The sequence below is a fragment of the Ipomoea nil genome, unplaced genomic scaffold (genome assembly GCF_001879475.1).
Source record: "Ipomoea nil cultivar Tokyo-kokei standard unplaced genomic scaffold, Asagao_1.1 scaffold1125, whole genome shotgun sequence".
Lineage (NCBI taxonomy): Eukaryota > Viridiplantae > Streptophyta > Magnoliopsida > Solanales > Convolvulaceae > Ipomoea > Ipomoea nil.
In genome coordinates this window covers 60,961-77,396 of record NW_017617553.1, presented here as the reverse complement: position 1 = coordinate 77,396, position 16,436 = coordinate 60,961, and the positions used below count along the sequence as shown (strand labels likewise).

General features: G+C 41.0%; 3 protein-coding genes across 3 annotated transcripts; 2 read left to right on the top strand and 1 right to left on the bottom strand.

The window, feature by feature from the left end:
• LOC109183381 lies at positions 1-1,970 on the bottom strand. The gene is made up of 3 exons (XM_019333461.1): positions 1,394-1,970; positions 586-1,292; positions 1-423 (listed from the first exon to the last, which is right to left on the bottom strand). The coding sequence occupies exons 1-3, from the start codon at positions 1,968-1,970 to the stop codon at positions 1-3; spliced, it is 1,707 nt and encodes a 568-aa protein (XP_019189006.1).
• Positions 1,971-12,316: 10,346 nt separating this feature from the next.
• LOC109183379 lies at positions 12,317-12,649 on the top strand. The gene has a single exon (XM_019333460.1). It carries the CDS (start codon positions 12,317-12,319, stop codon positions 12,647-12,649), a length of 333 nt encoding a protein of 110 aa, XP_019189005.1.
• A 1,854-nt stretch (positions 12,650-14,503) lies between these two features.
• LOC109183378 (uncharacterized mitochondrial protein AtMg00810-like) lies at positions 14,504-15,664 on the top strand. Its single transcript, XM_019333459.1, has 2 exons — positions 14,504-15,055; positions 15,104-15,664. Exons 1-2 carry the CDS (start codon positions 14,504-14,506, stop codon positions 15,662-15,664), a joined length of 1,113 nt encoding a protein of 370 aa, XP_019189004.1.
• Positions 15,665-16,436: the final 772 nt, after the last annotated feature.

The following is a 16,436-nucleotide window of genomic DNA, read 5'->3' as shown; positions in this document are numbered from 1 at the left end:
TTATTCTCTTTCTCCTGGTTCTGGTGTTGAAACTGGTGTTTCAGCACCTCTTTCTTGGATGTCTTCTTCTGATCCTTGGTTTTGACTTTGATTATCTTCATTTTCTGATTCCTCAGAGTGTTCTTGAATATCTTCTTCTGTTCCTTGCTCTTGGTTATCTTCAATTTCTGCCTTTAATACTGCCAGCCATTCTATTATTTCAGCTTTTTCTTCCTTGATGATCATGTGTCTTCTCAGTAGTTGTTTTTCTGAGGCTTCCAATTCTGTCAATCTGCCTTTAAAATAAGTGATCAGTGTTTTTGAGTCAAGTGGGTTGTTATTTGGAGCTGTGGATTTAAGATCATTTTGGTGGTTTCCCTTCCTTAGTTTGACAGTTGTGTTGAAGTTCTTGACTGTGGTCTTGGATCCTTGAGTCTTGAGGCCCTGTTTTGTCAGGATTGAAAAAATGAGGCTTGGAAAGACTAGGGAGGTGTTGGATTTGGTATCTTATGCTAGATTTGTGATTTGTGCATGAATGATTGAACCCATGTTGGTTTTCACTCCTTTTCCTATTTTGTACAGCAGTTCTGCTAGGGTCCATTTTACTGTGGATTCATGAAGTGAGGGCATCCAGTTTGCAAGGGCTATCTTCTGTAGGATTGCATACTTGCTGGTAAGAGAAGCTGCTTTGATTTTGTTCTTTTCAAAGCTAACATTTCCTGCTGTGAGTTCCTTGGCTACTTGTTCACTATTTAGTTCAATTTCTTGCTCAATCTCAGATGTTCCAAGGTAGTTGTTAATTGTGTCTGGTGTGAACTCATATAATTTCCCTCTCACATATATTTTGCCATACATAGGACTACTGGGAATTGTGGTGGATTTGGTTAGGTTACAGTAGAATTCCTGGATTACTTCCTCATCATAAGGTTCTATATTGGTGACTGTTCCTAGGAGTTGGTTTGTGATGAGGGCTTCTTGGATCTGTTCTGAGTTGTCCAGTTTGTTTGTGTCCAGAATTTTTTGGTTTATAATCCTTTTCTCCACAATTCTATTCCATAATTTTCCAGACTCTTTACTTAGAAAGGTTGTACTGTGTGGGTTGGGTAGGTTTGACAGGTCATCATCAGTGCTAACTACTTTCTGTTTCCCTTTTTCTTTGGCAGTTGCCTTTTGTTTTCCCTTTGCTTTGATGGACACTTTGGTGATTTGTGGCTGTTTTCTCTCTAGATTGGTTTTCTTTTGGGCTCGGGTTCTTATTTTCTCACAGCCAGAGGGCTCAATTTCATCATTTGGTACCCAGTTTTGTTCATCCTCTGTGTTGACATTTCTTGATTTCTTGGTTTCTTGGTTCTAGTGGGTTTCGGTGGGATGTTTGGTGGTCTTTGAGGAGGGCATGCACGTACTGGGAAGTCACTTGGCCTTTTGGCCCTTGGATCAGCTCCTTCATATGGGTCAGGCATTTTCCTCTTTCTAGGGTTTTTGGAGACCTGAGGAATTGGATTGGGGGTTTCTTCAATTACGGTTTGTTCATCAATGTTAGGACTTGAGGGATGTACTTCCTCGTGATTGTGAGGATCTGTGTGTCCCTCAACTTCTGATTCCCTTGGATTGTCCTCTTGTTCGGAGCTGACATAGGAACCCATATCCGGTTCCCAGCCTTGGTTTATGGAAAACCGAAGTTGTACCACTATATCATTTAGAACAACGATCCTATTGTCTCTGAAATCAGCCGCAATGGGCATGGGTATAGGGGTTTCCTCATGATCTATCAGTGGGAGATTCGAGTTACCTGGAGGATTGGTGCTTTGTTCTTGGGGTTTTCCGAATGGTACTCTAGCTATCGGAACAGGATCCATCACAATGTTGGCGGAATTCTCTTCTTCGACACATACAGGGTTCGATGATTCTCCAGTGCCGGTGTGTTTTGAGGTGCTATTGGTTGTTCCTCTTCGAGGTAACTTTCCCATTCTCTGATTTCTGGTTCTCACCATGGTTACTATTGTATGAAGGTTGAGGATGGATGGTGATTTCTCAGGTGGGAGTTGAGTGGATCGGGTGAAAATGATGACTCTGTTTTGGATTTGGGGCTTCTGAGGTATGGATCCGGGTTTGGGCTTTTGTGAAGGGGCGGTGTAATGGTACAGACATGGGCCGGTTTTGGGTTGACGGACTTGTTTTGTGGATTGGGCCCATGTGTTTCTCTTTTAATTGGTGAGTATTATAGGATACACAGGCCCATTTCAGCTCTTAGTTTTGTGTATCTATTCCCATCTAGAGCTTTGGTTAAAATATCTGCTAGTTGTCTTTCTGTACTTATGTGAGTAAGACTGATGATTTCATCTTCAACTAATTCCCTTATGAAGTGATGTCTGATGTCTATGTGTTTTGTCCTTGAGTGTTGGACTGGGTTTTTTGAAATATCTATTGCGCTCTTATTGTCACAGTAGATTGTCATGGTTGATTGTTGCATTCCATAGTCTTCTAGCATCTGTTTCATCCAAAGTAGTTGTGTGCAACAGCTTCCTGCTGCAATATATTCGGCCTCTGCTGTTGATAGGGAAATAGAGCTTTGTTTCTTGCTGATCCATGATACTAGATTAGTACCTAGGAAAAAACATCCTCCTGACGTACTTTTTCTGTCATCTATGTTACCTGCCCAATTAGCATCACAATAAGCTGAGAGATGATGATTGGTGTCAAATGAATACCATATTCCTAGATCGGATGTCCCTTTCATGTATTTAATGATTCTTTTGACCGCTTTTAAATGTTGCTCGGTTGGATTGGCTTGGTATCTTGCACAAATTCCTACTGCAAAGCTTAGATCTGGTCTGCTAGCAGTTAGATACAGGTACCCTCCTATCATGCTTCGATATAGGGTTTGTTCAACCGGTTTTCCCTTCGTATCCCTTGATATTCTCTCTGTTGTTGGAACAGGTGTTCTGACAACTTTGCTTTCTTCTAGACCGAATCTTTTGACTAAATTTTTGGCATATTTGCTTTGAGAAATAAAGATTCCATTGTCCAGTTGTCTGATTTGTAGACCAAGAAAGTATGTTAGTTCCCCAACCATGCTCATCTCAAATTCTCCTTCCATGTTGATGATGAATTGGTTTTTGTGGACCTCAAGTGTTGAGCCAAATACTATGTCATCAACATAGATTTGGGCAATGACTATGTCTTGATCATAGTGTTTGACGAATAGGGTTTTGTCCACGCTACCTCTTGTGTAACCCTTTTTGACTAGGAAATCAGTGAGGCGTTCGTACCAAGCCCGTGGTGCTTGTTTTAGTCCGTATAGTGCTTTGTTAAGTTTAAAAACTCTTTGTGGAAAATGGGGGTCTTCAAATCCTTTTGGTTGAGCAACATAGACCTCTTCTTTTAGATGTCCATTCAGAAATGCAGTTTTCACATCTATTTGGTAGAGTTTTATCTTGAGTATGCAAGCTACTGCTATGAGTAGCGGATTGATTCAATTCTGGCTACTGGGGTGAATGTTTCCTCGAAGTCTGTTCCTTCTACTTGAGTGTATCTTTGAGCTACTAGTCGGGCTTTGTTACATATGATGTTTCCTTGTTCATCCGTTTTATTTTTGTAAATCCATTTTGTCCCTATGATATTGGCATGTTCCGGTTTAGGGACTAACTCCCAGTCATTGTGTCTCTCGAATTGCTGTAATTCTTCTTGCATGGCTTCTACCCAAAATTCATCTTTTAGGGCTTCCGTGATGTTTTTGGGTTCAGTTTTTGAGGTGTAGCAGTAGTCATAGTCTCCTTCTTCCATTTTTTGATAGTCTCGTTTCTTTCCTCTAATCCTGATTCCTTCATTTAGTCCTCCTATGATGTTCTCTATTGGATGGTTTTTCTGTACCCTGGTTTCATCAGCGGTGTGGTTCTTCTTTTTCTTCAAGATCTACAGCTTCTTCTTTTTCTAATGTTTCTGGTTCTGATTTCTAGTTGTGTGAAGTTGGAACTGCTGTTTCAACACCAGTTATCTCTTCATCATTTTTGGGGAAATCTTCTGTTGTGTCATTGACCACAACATTGATAGATTCCATAACAGTGTTTGTCCTAAGGTTATATACTCGATATGCCCGGCTGTTTGAGGAGTATCCTAGGAAGATCCCTTCATCTCCTTTGATATCAAACTTTCCCAATGGTTCTCTATCTTTTAGAATATAGCATTTGCTTCCAAACACATGTGTGTGTTTTAAATTTGGTGTTCTTCCTTTCCAGATTTGATATGGTGTCATGTTGATTTCTTTTCGAATGAATACTCGGTTTATCAAGTAACATGCTGTGTTAACTGCTTCTGCCCAGAATTTTGATGGAAGTCTTTTGTGATTTAAGAGGACTCTTGCCATTTCTTGGATGGTTCGATTCTTTTGTTCAACTACCCCATTTTGTTGGGGTGTTTTTGGTGCGGAGAACTCATGATGAATTCCATTTTCTGTGCAGTATTCTTTGAATTTTGAATTCTCGAACTCTCTTCCATGATCACTTCTTAGGCGAATAATTTTTCCTATTCTTCCCTCTTTTTCATTCTGAATTTTGATAATGAGGGTTTTGAAAGTTGCAAATGCTTCAGATTTTTCTCTAAGAAAGTTTACCCATGTGAATCTTGAGTAGTCATCAACTGTTACATAGACATATCTCTTTCCTCCTATGCTTTCTGTCTGAGTTGGTCCAAATCAGTCCATGTGAAGTAGTTCTAGGATTCTAGAAGTGTGTATTCCTGCGGTCTTCTTATGGACTGTTCGGGTTATTTTGTTCTCAAGGCATACATCACATTTTTTGTTTTCATCAATGTCAAGTGTTGGGACTCCTCAATAGGCTCCCTTCTTCAAACCCTTTTTCATGTCATGAAAGTTTATGTGACCCATCCGTTGGTGCCATAATTGTGTTTGATTGACGGTTGTTTGTAGACAAGATAGATCACCGTCCCATGTGTAGCATTTATTCGTGGATTTTCTTCCGACCATAACACATTCATGATTCTGATTAAGAACGTTGCAACTATTTTTTGTGAATTCCACTTTAAGTTCATCTTCACACAGTTGACTTATACTAATCAAGTTTGCTTTTAGCCCTTGTACTAGGAATACTTTTGACAGTTTTGGCAGTCCATGCACACTCAGAGTTCCATTTGCAACAATTTTTCCTTTTCCTCCATCTCCAAAGGTAACATATCCTTCATCCTTATAGTGTATGTTCTCTAAATTCTCTGGATTTCCAGTCATATGCCTGGAACATCCGCTATCAAAATACCATATATCATGCTCTTTGTTTGTTTTGGAGGTGTATGCAACATTTTGGTCTTTTCTTACCCCAGGCTTTCTTGCTATTATTTCTGTTGTGTGGTGGCCATGCTCTGTTGTTTTGTCTGTAGTAATAATCATTTTGTCTCTTGTAGCAATGTGCTTTGATGTGTCCTAGTTTGTGACAGTAGTAGCACCTTATTCTTCTTCGATGTCGGAAGTGCTGTTGCGACACTTCCTGTATTTCAGGTTGGTTATTCTCACTGGTGTCCGTGTTTGGAGTCCTGGGTCTTTCAGTAAGCTCCTTAATTTCCTGTAGTAGTTTAGCTTCTCTGGTTTTTGCATCTAACAGTTCGTGTTGAGTTTCCTCGTATTGCTTTTCTATTCGTTCCTTTTCATTTTTCAAATAATGATTATCTTACATGAGCTCTAAGTTTTTCTTGATGATCTGTTCCCATTTGGCATTTAATTGAGTGTATGCTTCTAGTAATTCTTGCATGTCATCACTATTGTTGTCTTCATGACTGGCAGTGAAGGCCACAAAGTTTGTGTTGCTGTCATCTTCTTCACTATCTGAGTCATCAGTCAGGGTTGTTATATATGTTTTATTCTTCCTTTTCAAGTATGTGGCGCATTCTGATTGAATGTGTCCAAAGCCTTTGCACTCATAGCACTGTATTCCTTCCGTAATTGTATTATCTCTTCTCTTTGGATTGGATGGTTTTTGATTCGTAGAATTTCCTTGGCTGTTTGGAAAAATTTTATTCCTGGACTTGTTAAACTTTTTGAGAACTCGGTTAAAATTCTTTGTTAATAGGGCGATTGATTGCTCCAAGGTTTCTGAATCAGTTTCTGAGTTCTCTTCTTGTCTGGATTGCAGTGCTATTCCTTTACCATTGTTTTTCTGGCTTTGTAACATCTCAAGTTCATAGGTTTGAAGATTTCCTATTAGGTCACTAAGTTTGTACGTGTTCAGATCTTTATTTTCTTGGATAGCGGTGACCTTCATTTGGAATCTCCCAGGTAGTGAACGTAGTACCTTTTTGACGATCCTATGTTCGGGTATAGGTTCGCCTAGGTTGAATGCATCTCCGGATATGCTTAAAACTCTGGCACTGAATTGGGTGATGTTTTCTTCCTCTTCCATTTTCAGGTTTTCAAACTCAGTTTGTATCATCTGAAGCTTAGATTGTCTTACAGTTGTGTTTCCTTCATGATGATCGCACAATATATCCCATGCAATTTTGGCTATGCGAGTTGATGCGATTAGCTTAAATGTGTCTTCTCTTATCGCTCCATATATTGCATTCATAGCTTTTGAGTTAAAGTCATATTCAGTTCTTTCTTCTTCACTCCAATCAACTCTAGGTTTTGTATTTCCTTTGTCATCGACTGGAGTTTTCCATTCGTTTTCTATTGCATTCCAGACGCCTTCTCCTTGTGCTAGAATATATATCTGCATTCGAGCTTTCCAGTAGGAGAAGTTTGTGCCAAGTAGAGCCGGTGGTCTATTGTTTGAAAGACCTTCTCTTGGGAACTCCATTTGGATCCTGCTAATAACTTGAGTAGACCTGCTCTGATACCAATTGAAATTAATATAGATGATGGATTCTGTGGCGTTGTGACACAATTAATTTATAACGCAGTTTGGGCAAACAACCCTAAACTGCGAGGCACTTCTCGAGTTGAGAATTTGCCTAAATCCACTAAAAGCACGATATTTAAAGTACACTTGGTTTAGGGAACTGGGATTACACAATATGAGATCCTATCAAACTATTGTGACCTAAACACTTGTACTACTTTTCAAGGGGGTTTGGGTATCTCTTCTCAGGGACTCTCGTGCTCACAGTTAGGTGTTGAAAGCGTGATTGATGAGTTGTGGAGCGGCTCCTTTTATAGGTCAAGAGACGAGGTATAGATAGGATTAGGATTGTCAATCCTCTTTAGATTAGGAATATAATTCCTAACTCTTGTTTGATTAAGAATTCCTTGTTTGACTAGAATTTGACAATATGTCTTATGTCAACAACTCTGTCCATTAGAATTCTAAAAAAATGAAACACAGAGAAGGGATTATATTAATTTTGGCTCAGTAAGCATTTTTTCCATATCAATTTGGATTAAGGGCAAATTGCTTCAATATAACTTAAGTATATTGCAACTCACCAACTTAATCCTTTTCAGATTAAAGGTGGAAGCTTCATCATTGCCAACTTAAAAGGGAACAAACATACTAAAATAGTTCATACATTACCAACCAAATGCCCAAGGGACTTGAGGCAGCAACTTAGTAAAAGTTACCAGGCCTTCATACTTACAGAGTACCGGGCCTTCATACTTACAGAGTTACAGATGTCCAGTGTAAGAAATAGATGAATGATCAAGCCAGTAACTAATAACATCAGTCACAGTGGGCTCAAAAAATACCAAGTGAGAGTAGATTGCAATTGAGTCAAATACTGTAAAAGATTGCAATAAAATTAGACAGAACTACATAAGTAAATCAATGTTATCAAGTAATGTAGAGAATAACATTACAGGAATCGTAGCAAGTGTAGAACCAAGAGACCTCCCACTTCCACCATCACCACTTAACTATGCAAAGTAAACAAAAGTTAAAAGTATTAACAATTTAACATATAAGTATAAAACAGTAAAAACAATAAAACACTAATGACTAAAGACCTAAAGACTAAAGTTATACCTTTTTCAAACATCTCCAACTCTTCCAAATTCTCCTCAATACATAAAGGAATATCTTGCATTCTAAGCCAATCCTGTGTACACCAATGCTTTCACAATTTTTGGAGTTAATGAACTCCTTAAAGGATCCAATACTCTCCCAGATGTATTGAAGACAGATTCTGAGGCAACAGTTGAGATTGGAATGGCAGAGTGAATCTTCCACCATCCAAGTATAACAAAATATTCTGCCTCTTCAACTATTGCCTCACTCAAGTACATATCCAACTCAGTTTGTTTCTTACCCCCAGACTCCAATCTTTGTTTTTTAATTTGGGACTTGAGTAAATGTTGTGGCTTCCCAACAGAAACAGAAGAGGCAGATGAAGACTAAACAGAAACAGGAACAGAAGGGACATAACTCACACCAATAGGGTTACAACTGACAGAATAATCATCAAACAACGTAGTCAGAGCAGCAAGCACTTTCACATAGTATGATTTACCCTTTTCCTCACCATACATATGATTAAGCTAAGTAGGCATATACTCTAACTTGTCCCTAGGGTCTAGAATATTTGCAAAAAATAAATAAATAAATAAAATCATTAGATTCATTTTATCAACATCACCCCAATACTTCTCAAATTTTGCCTTCATATTTTTCCCCATATCACCCACTGCCCCACCAGCTTCCACCATGCCCTTCAACAGGCAGTACAGATCATAAATCTCAATAAAGAATGTGTTTGAGGCGACATATAAAGAACCAGAAATTCTAATGGTCATGTCATAAAAACACTTCAATAACTGGACCAAACTGCCAACTGATTCCTAGTCCATAAAATCAGGAATAGAATTACTCAAGTCAACCTTGAAAGAACAATCAGATTCCAAAGATTCAAACACTTTCTGGTAATTTAATGCAGATTGCAACAACAAATAGATAGAGTTCCATCTGGTTGGAACATCTAAACACAAAGAAGACCTTCGTTCAATACTCAAGAAATCAGCCAAATCCCTGAACTTCTTAAGCATAGCAGGAGAGTTTCTAACATATCTGACCACCTCCCTAACCTTCTTAACAGAACTATCACAGTCTTTCAAACCATCTTGAACTGCCAAGTTCAAGATATGGGCAATGCATCTCATGTGAATATACTTTGCCTTCACAGTAGATGTTCCCCAAGAATCCAATTTTTTCTTTAGAAACCCCATAGCAATGTCATTGGATGAGGCATTATCAACAGTCATAGAAAAGACATTCCTAGAAACCTCATAGCAATGTCATTGGATGAGGCATTATCAACAGTCACAGAAAAGACATTCCTAAGTCCCCACTCTAGCAAACAAGTTTCTAGGTCTTTGGCTATATATTCACCTTTGTGAGAGGTAATAGGGAGAAATGCAATGATTTTCTTGTGAAGCTTCCACTCAGAATCAATGAAATGGGCAGTGACCACCATGTAGTTAATCCTAAGGATGGATGTCCAAGAGTCATTTGTGATACTAACCCTATGACTGCTTCCCCTTTAAAATGCCTTCAGTTTTAGTCTCTCTTCTTCATAGACAACTAGGATGTCCCTACTTATAGTCCATCTAGATGGAACTATAAACCTAGGGCAAGCAATAGCTATGAACCTCTTGAAACCTATTCCCTCCAAAAATCTAAAGGGGAGTCCATCAATGATTATCATTTCAACCATGGCCCTCCTAATTGACTCTTGATTAAATACCCAGGTCCCTATTTCCCCCCACAGTAGGCTGAGCAGAATCAGAAGATGTAATAGCTTGAAATGTTAAAAGAGACTGCCTAGTGTTCTTGGAGTAAGGATTTTTCAGACAACTCAACATGTGGTTTCTTAAGGAAGATGTACCATGTTTTTTTGACTCACACTGATATACTTTTGCACAGTAAATACACTTGGCTTTGACAGTAACACCATTATTGTCATTTATTTTCTCAAAATGATCTCATACTCTGGATCTAGAATCAACCTACTTCCTCTTCTTTTCAGGAACTACAGCAGGAGGTTGCACATTCTGTTAATCATTTTGCTCAACAGTTTGGGCTTCCACTTCTGAAGGTCCCTCTACTAAACAGTTGGGAGGTTAACTACTAGGCATACTGATATTTTCCATCTAAGAAATGGTTAACTATCAGTACACATAAGTATGGTTCATATTCAAGAATAATAGACAGTCACACAGTCAGCCATACAATTACACAGAATCACAGAGCATGAAAGCAGAAACCATTCCAAAATCAGACACATTTTGTGTCATCATTTTCAAAGAATACATAATTGTTTTTATTTATTTTACTTTGTGTCACCATTTTCAAAACCATTAAGGGCATACATCCATAAACGTGACATTTTTTTTACTGAAATCCAGATTTAGGGTTTTAATTTCCCTTTCCAGAGGCAGAGAGTCAAAGACTATTATAATTAATATACAACTCATGGCCTCATGTTCATCAGGCATCATTATCTGGATTTCACTACTTATGGGCTTCCACCACATCAGTATATCACAATTTCTCTGAGACATAGACTCAGAGTATGACAAAAACATTTCAAAAACTGACAGTATAAATTATAAAATTAGGGTTTGCAATACACAGTCAATAAGTCAGTGCTTCCACCAGATATGTGACATAAGTCACAGAACATATCATAAATTCCCACAAAATGAGAAAAACATTTCACAAACTAACAGTATCAAACTAGGGTTTTCAATAAACAATCAATAAGTCAGTGCTTCCACCATATATTCACAAAACATATTACAAATTCTCACAAAATGCTTCAAAACATTTCACAAACTGACAGTAATTACAGTATAAAACTAGGGTTTGCAATAACTCAATATTTTCACCAGATATTCACATAAGTGACATAAGTCACATAACATATCACAAATTCGCATAATATCATAGCAACTTTAGGAAATCAAATTTAAAAAACTAGGGTTAGACAATTTACTTCGTTTCTCACAGATACCCCGGAGAAAAAGGGCTTCTTTTTATAGATATCACCAGTCGAGGTCGACGACAACAGTCACAGCACCAGCAACAAGGGTTTCCACCAGACCTGAGAGACTAAGACCAAACCACCGAAGTACCGGACTACACAACGGATGAATCTCAGAGAGTGAGAGATTCAGAGTAGTGTGTTGAGAGAAATTAGAAATTCAGAATCGCAATTCGCAAATGGAGAATGGAGAGAAATCTCAGAGACTCAGAGAGTGAGAGACTGAGAGGGTGAGAGGGTGAGAGAGACAGAGAATGAGAGAAACCCTAGCTTCAACTGCGCGAAGGGCAAATGAGGAGAGATATGAAGTCTCCAACCTTATCAATATATATATATATATATATATATATATATATATATATATATATATATATATATATATTATAATAATAATAATAATAATAATAATAATAATACTAAGGCTAAACGACGCCGTATCATATTTGTTAGTAATAATATAATATATAGTTTATTTTTCTGTGGCTATTGTTATAGTTGACTAGTCTATTCTATTGTATAGGAGCTTTTAGTGGTAGCTTTCCTATAGGACTCTCTTGTGTAATCTCTTTCCTGATTGAATGTGATTTGCGTTTGTTCATCTGGTATCAGTTAGCGTTAGGCTAGGAATCCTACCCTGTTTTTTCTCCACCACCGTACCATGTCGACAAATTCCTCTGAACGTACCGTAACCACCACCCCTCCATCACAAACCACCGGGAACTCCCTAAACGCAGCGCATCACTTTGTTTCCATAAAATTAAACAATAGAAATTTTTTATTTTGGCGCACTCAAATAATACCCTTCTTACGTGGTCAGGGGCTCTTAGGATATATTGATAGCAGCACCCTATGCCCTCCGGCGACCCTTCCGGCGACGGCATAGCAAGGCGATTCCGGCACCACCCCAGCTGGCTCAATGGTCGCTAATCTGGCGCATGCGACGTGGGTTCAACAGGATCAATCGATCCTGTCTCTCCTGATCTCGTCTCTAGCCGACGAGGTCATGCCGCTAGCTGTTAGCCGGGAAACGTCACGCGATGTCTGGCTCTCCATCAATGAATCACTGGCGTCATCTACCAGGGCTAGATGCCTCAATTTACTCAGCCAGTTCCAGACGCTCCGTCAGGGCGCCATGTCAGCCTCGGAGTATCTTGGGAAGGCGAAGATGTTGGTCGAAGCTTTGTCCCTGGCCGGTCATCGGCTTTCTCTTGACGAACAGGTTCTCTACATTTTGAGGGGGCTCCGCCCGGAATTCCGGGCAATGGCGAGTGCACTTACAGTGACCGGCACACCGGTGACTTTATCACAGCTTGGTGATCTTCTGCAAGCGCAAGATTTCATCTAGGGGGATTAATTTGCGATGGATCAGTCCGGGAACGCCGCTCCGGTCGCCATGTATGCTGGCCGTGGTGGTCAGTCCAGCGGAGGATCCGGACGTGGTGGGCGACAGAACAACTCCAATCGCGGCCGTGGGCGAGGAGGTCGGCAGTCCAGTGGTCGTGGCCGTGGCAGCCCTCGCTGCCAAATATGCAGGAGTCACGGTCATACTGCTGTTTTCTGCAACAAACGATACACCGAGCCACCGCCGCATGCCCACATGGCTGTCGCGGGAACACCACCGACTGACACTGCCCAATCCGAAGCTTGGTTTCCCGACACCGGCGCCACCACTCACGCGTCGCCGGACGAGTAGATGATCGGACATTCCGAGCCCTACACTGGTAGTGACGTGTTGAAAGTAGGCAATGGCGCAGGTTTGAATATCTCTCGAGTTGGTCGTACAGCTATCCCGTCTAATTCCAAATTGTTAAATATGTTAAATATTTTATTTGTTCCGAATTTGTCTTTATCCCTGCTATCTGTTTATCGTTTCACTAACGAAAACAATGTGTTCTTTGAGTTTCATAAAGACTCGTTTTTTGTGAAGGACTGCACTACTCGGGAAACACTCCTTATAGGTTCCGCAGTAAGCGGGTTGTATAAATTGTTGGTGCTACGGTCGCATTTTTCATTCTTAACAGCAAAAGCTTCGCCTGCAGTCTGGCATCAACGTTTGGGTCACCCACATAAGCAAGCCCTTCAACGAGTCATAAAACACTGTCCGGTCTCGTCAAATAAAGCTCATGCGTCACAAATCTGTTCCGCGTGTCAACTCGGCAAATCATCCCGATTTCCCTTAGATAGAGTGTATACTTCAAGTTTAAATGTTTTAGATTTGTTGTATATAGATATCTGGGGTCCTTCTCTGGTTATTTCAGATTCTGGTTATTGCTATTTTGTTTTGTTTTGTAGACGATTGTACTTGTTATTGCTGGTTAAATCAGATATCTATAAAGTTTTTGATTTGTTTCGGGTGATGGTAGAACGACGGTTTTCCCGTTCTATTAAAGCCATACAGTCGGATTTAGGGGGTGAGTATCGTCGCCTACATAACATATTCGAGTCCTTAGGCATCACACACAGACAATCGTGTGCCTATACCCATGAGTAAAACGGCCGTGTTGAACGCCGGAATAGACACATTGTCGAAACTGGCTTGGCCTTATTAGCTGAAAGCTCAACTCCATTAAAATATTGGGATTATGCGTTTGAAACCGCAACTCAATTAATTAATTGTTTGCCCTCCTCTGCTATATCCTATGAAACATCACACTTCCGTCTACATAAAACAGCACCTCCATACACCTTCTTCCGTGTCTTCGGGTGCAAATGTTACCCGTATCTAAGGCTGTACAATCGGCACAAAATTGAATATCGGTCCACATCTTGTGTCTTCCTAGGTTACCCGGTTTCTTTTAAGGGGTACCGCTGTATGGACTTAACTACGGGAAAGATATTTATCTGCCGTCATGTGCGTTTTGATGAATCAATCTTCCCCTTTGCTGTGCAGACTCCTTTGCAGGTTGATTCAACTCCGGATCCTACTCCTACCCCTTGGGGAGCCAGGCCCGTAATGATAAATCTTGTCAATCCCCCGGTTCTGAATGAACTGCCTCTGGCTCAGCAGCCGGCCCCCACGGCTATAGAAGGGCCACCTCAGACTGGTGCAAGACGGGGCCGGCCTCCGGGCCGCACTAAACGTGCCCGTTCTCAGGTTGAGGATCATGTCATGCGCACCAGGTGCAAAACTCGAGGCCAAGACGAGCAGTTCTATGCTCTTAACACCACCGTGAACCCCACTTGCTACTCCCAGGCTGTGGGTCACCCGCAGTGGCGTGATGCTATGGATCAGGAATTCAACGCCCTTATGCATAACAACACATGTCAACTCATCCCGGCATCTCCGAATATGAATATTATCGGTTGCAAATGGGTCTTTCGTACCAAACGCAAGGCCGATGGGACCATTGAACGCTAAAAGGCCCGATTAGTGGCAAAAGGGTTCAACTAGGTTGCTGGTGAAGATTTTTTCGACACCTTTAGCCCCGTAGTCAAGCCGACTACTGTTCGTATTTTGTTTTCTCTTGCAGTATCATGCAAGTGGGTGTTGCGACAACTAGATGTCCACAACGCCTTCTTGAACGGTCGCCTATCCGAAACGGTATACATGAAGCAACCACCTGGGTATGAGGACCCATCTTACCCGGGTCACGTCTGTCACTTACAGCGTTCTCTATATGGCCTAAAGCAGGCACCCCGGGCATGGTTCAATCGCTTGCAGGAGTTTCTGACATCCACCGGTTTTCTGGCATCCAAAACCGATGTCCCGCTCTTTTACTATACAACGGGAAACTCACGGGTCTACTTGTTGGTCTACGTTGACGACATAATCATGATGGGCAACGACTCGGCGTTAATTGACACTTTACTCGGTCAGTTGTCAACTGCTTTCAAAATTCGAGATCTTGGTACACCTCACTTCTTTCTAGGGATAGAAAATGTACCTTCCGGTGATGGTTTTGTCTTATCTCAGTGTCGGTATATGAAGGACATCCTCACGAGGTCTGGAATGACGGACTGCAAGGCTCTAGCTACCCCAGCAGCAGTAACTCAACCGGCTACCCCCTCCTTAACTCCTTTTGAGAACCTGACTCAATATCGCAGGATTGTAGGGGCTCTGCAGTATCTAACCATCACCAGGCCTGATCTCTCCTACTCGGTAAACAGGTTGTGTCAGTTCATGCATTCTCCGACTGACGACCACTAGGCACTACTCAAACGAGTGTTGAGGTACATTAAGGGGACTCAGGACTACGGGCTTCGTCTATCACTATCTGCCTCCTCCGATCTACATGCCTACACTGACTCAGACTGGGCTGGATGTCCAGTCGACCGTAAGTCTACCAGTGGCTATGCTGTGTTCCTTGGAAACAATCTTGTTTCATGGGTCTCTCGCAAGCAGCGTACTGTTGCCAGGTCTTCCACAGAGGCAGAGTACAAAGGGCTTGCCGATGTCTCCGCTGAAGTCACATGGGTTATCTCCTTACTCCGTGAACTAGGGTTGCACTCTGGCTCACCAGCCACGCTATGGTGTGATAATCTAGGGGCCACTTACCTAGCAGCAAATCCAGTTTTTCACGCTCGTACGAAACATGTTGAGATTGATTATCACTTTGTACGAGACAAGGTCGCATCAGGGGATTTCATCGTTAGTTTTGTCTCAACTAAGGATCAGTTGGCCGTTATCTTCACTAAACCACTACCAGCTCCGCGCTATCAGGCTCTACGAGACAAGCTCAACGTTGTTGCCCTCCAACCTTGTGCTTGAGGGGGTGTGTTATTAATAATATAATATATAGTTTATTTGTCTGTGGCTATTGTTATAGTTGACTAGTCTATTCTATTGTATAAGAGCTTTTAGTGGTAGCTTTCATATAGGACTCTCTTGTGTAATCTCTTTCCTGATTGAATGTGATTTGCGTTTGTTCATCATATTAGCTGTAGGTAACCCTAGGTTAGATCGGATAATCGGACGGTTCAGGTGAATTTTTCCACCCCTACCCGAAGTCTTATAGGCCGACGTCGTTTAAAGAGCGGTTCGATTTCCGCTGATCGGGTTCAGATTTCACCGGTTGGGTGAACCGGTCTTCGGGTCGATCGGGTTCTTCGATTTCTTCGGGTTTTGCACACCCCTAGATGGACCTTAAGGTGGACCATTGACATAAAGTACATTTTTAACAGGGAAAAGGTACAAATAGGCCATTGAACTATTTGGGGGATAACAATTAAGCCATCGAACTCGAATAAGCTCCAAATTCATTCATGAACCTCGGAAAAAAAAGAACAATTCGCATTTTTAGCAGGTTAACAACAGGTTTGGACTGCTGACGTGTCGATTACTGTATTTAAAAATAATTTTTAAAATTTTATTTTAATAATTTCAAATAAAATAATTTAAAAAAAAAACAGTCTGGCCAGAGACAAAGGGAACCCTCGTCTCCATGGTCGGCCCTTCATTTTCGTGGCTGGCTGGAGACGAAGGGGTCCCATTTCTTCTCCATGGCCAGCCGGAAACGAAGGGTCCATGGCTGGCTGGCCAG

Bases quoted from the DNA above. Each gene is read 5' to 3' on its own strand.
- LOC109183381 (XM_019333461.1), bottom strand. From the start codon at position 1,970: ATGGTGAGAACCAGAAATCAGAGAATGGGAAAGTTACCTCGAAGAGGA. The intron at 1,293-1,393 runs GTGACTTCCCAG...ATGTCAACACAG, and splicing joins TCCAAGGGCCAAAAGGCCAA to AGGATGAACAAAACTGGGTA. The intron at 424-585 runs GTAAAATGGACC...CTGACAAAACAG, and splicing joins CCTCACTTCATGAATCCACA to GGCCTCAAGACTCAAGGATC.
- LOC109183378 (XM_019333459.1), top strand. From the start codon at position 14,504: ATGAAGCAACCACCTGGGTATGAGGACCCATCTTACCCGGGTCACGTC. The intron at 15,056-15,103 runs GTAAACAGGTTG...GACGACCACTAG, and splicing joins GGCCTGATCTCTCCTACTCG to GCACTACTCAAACGAGTGTT.
- LOC109183379 (XM_019333460.1), top strand. From the start codon at position 12,317: ATGGATCAGTCCGGGAACGCCGCTCCGGTCGCCATGTATGCTGGCCGT.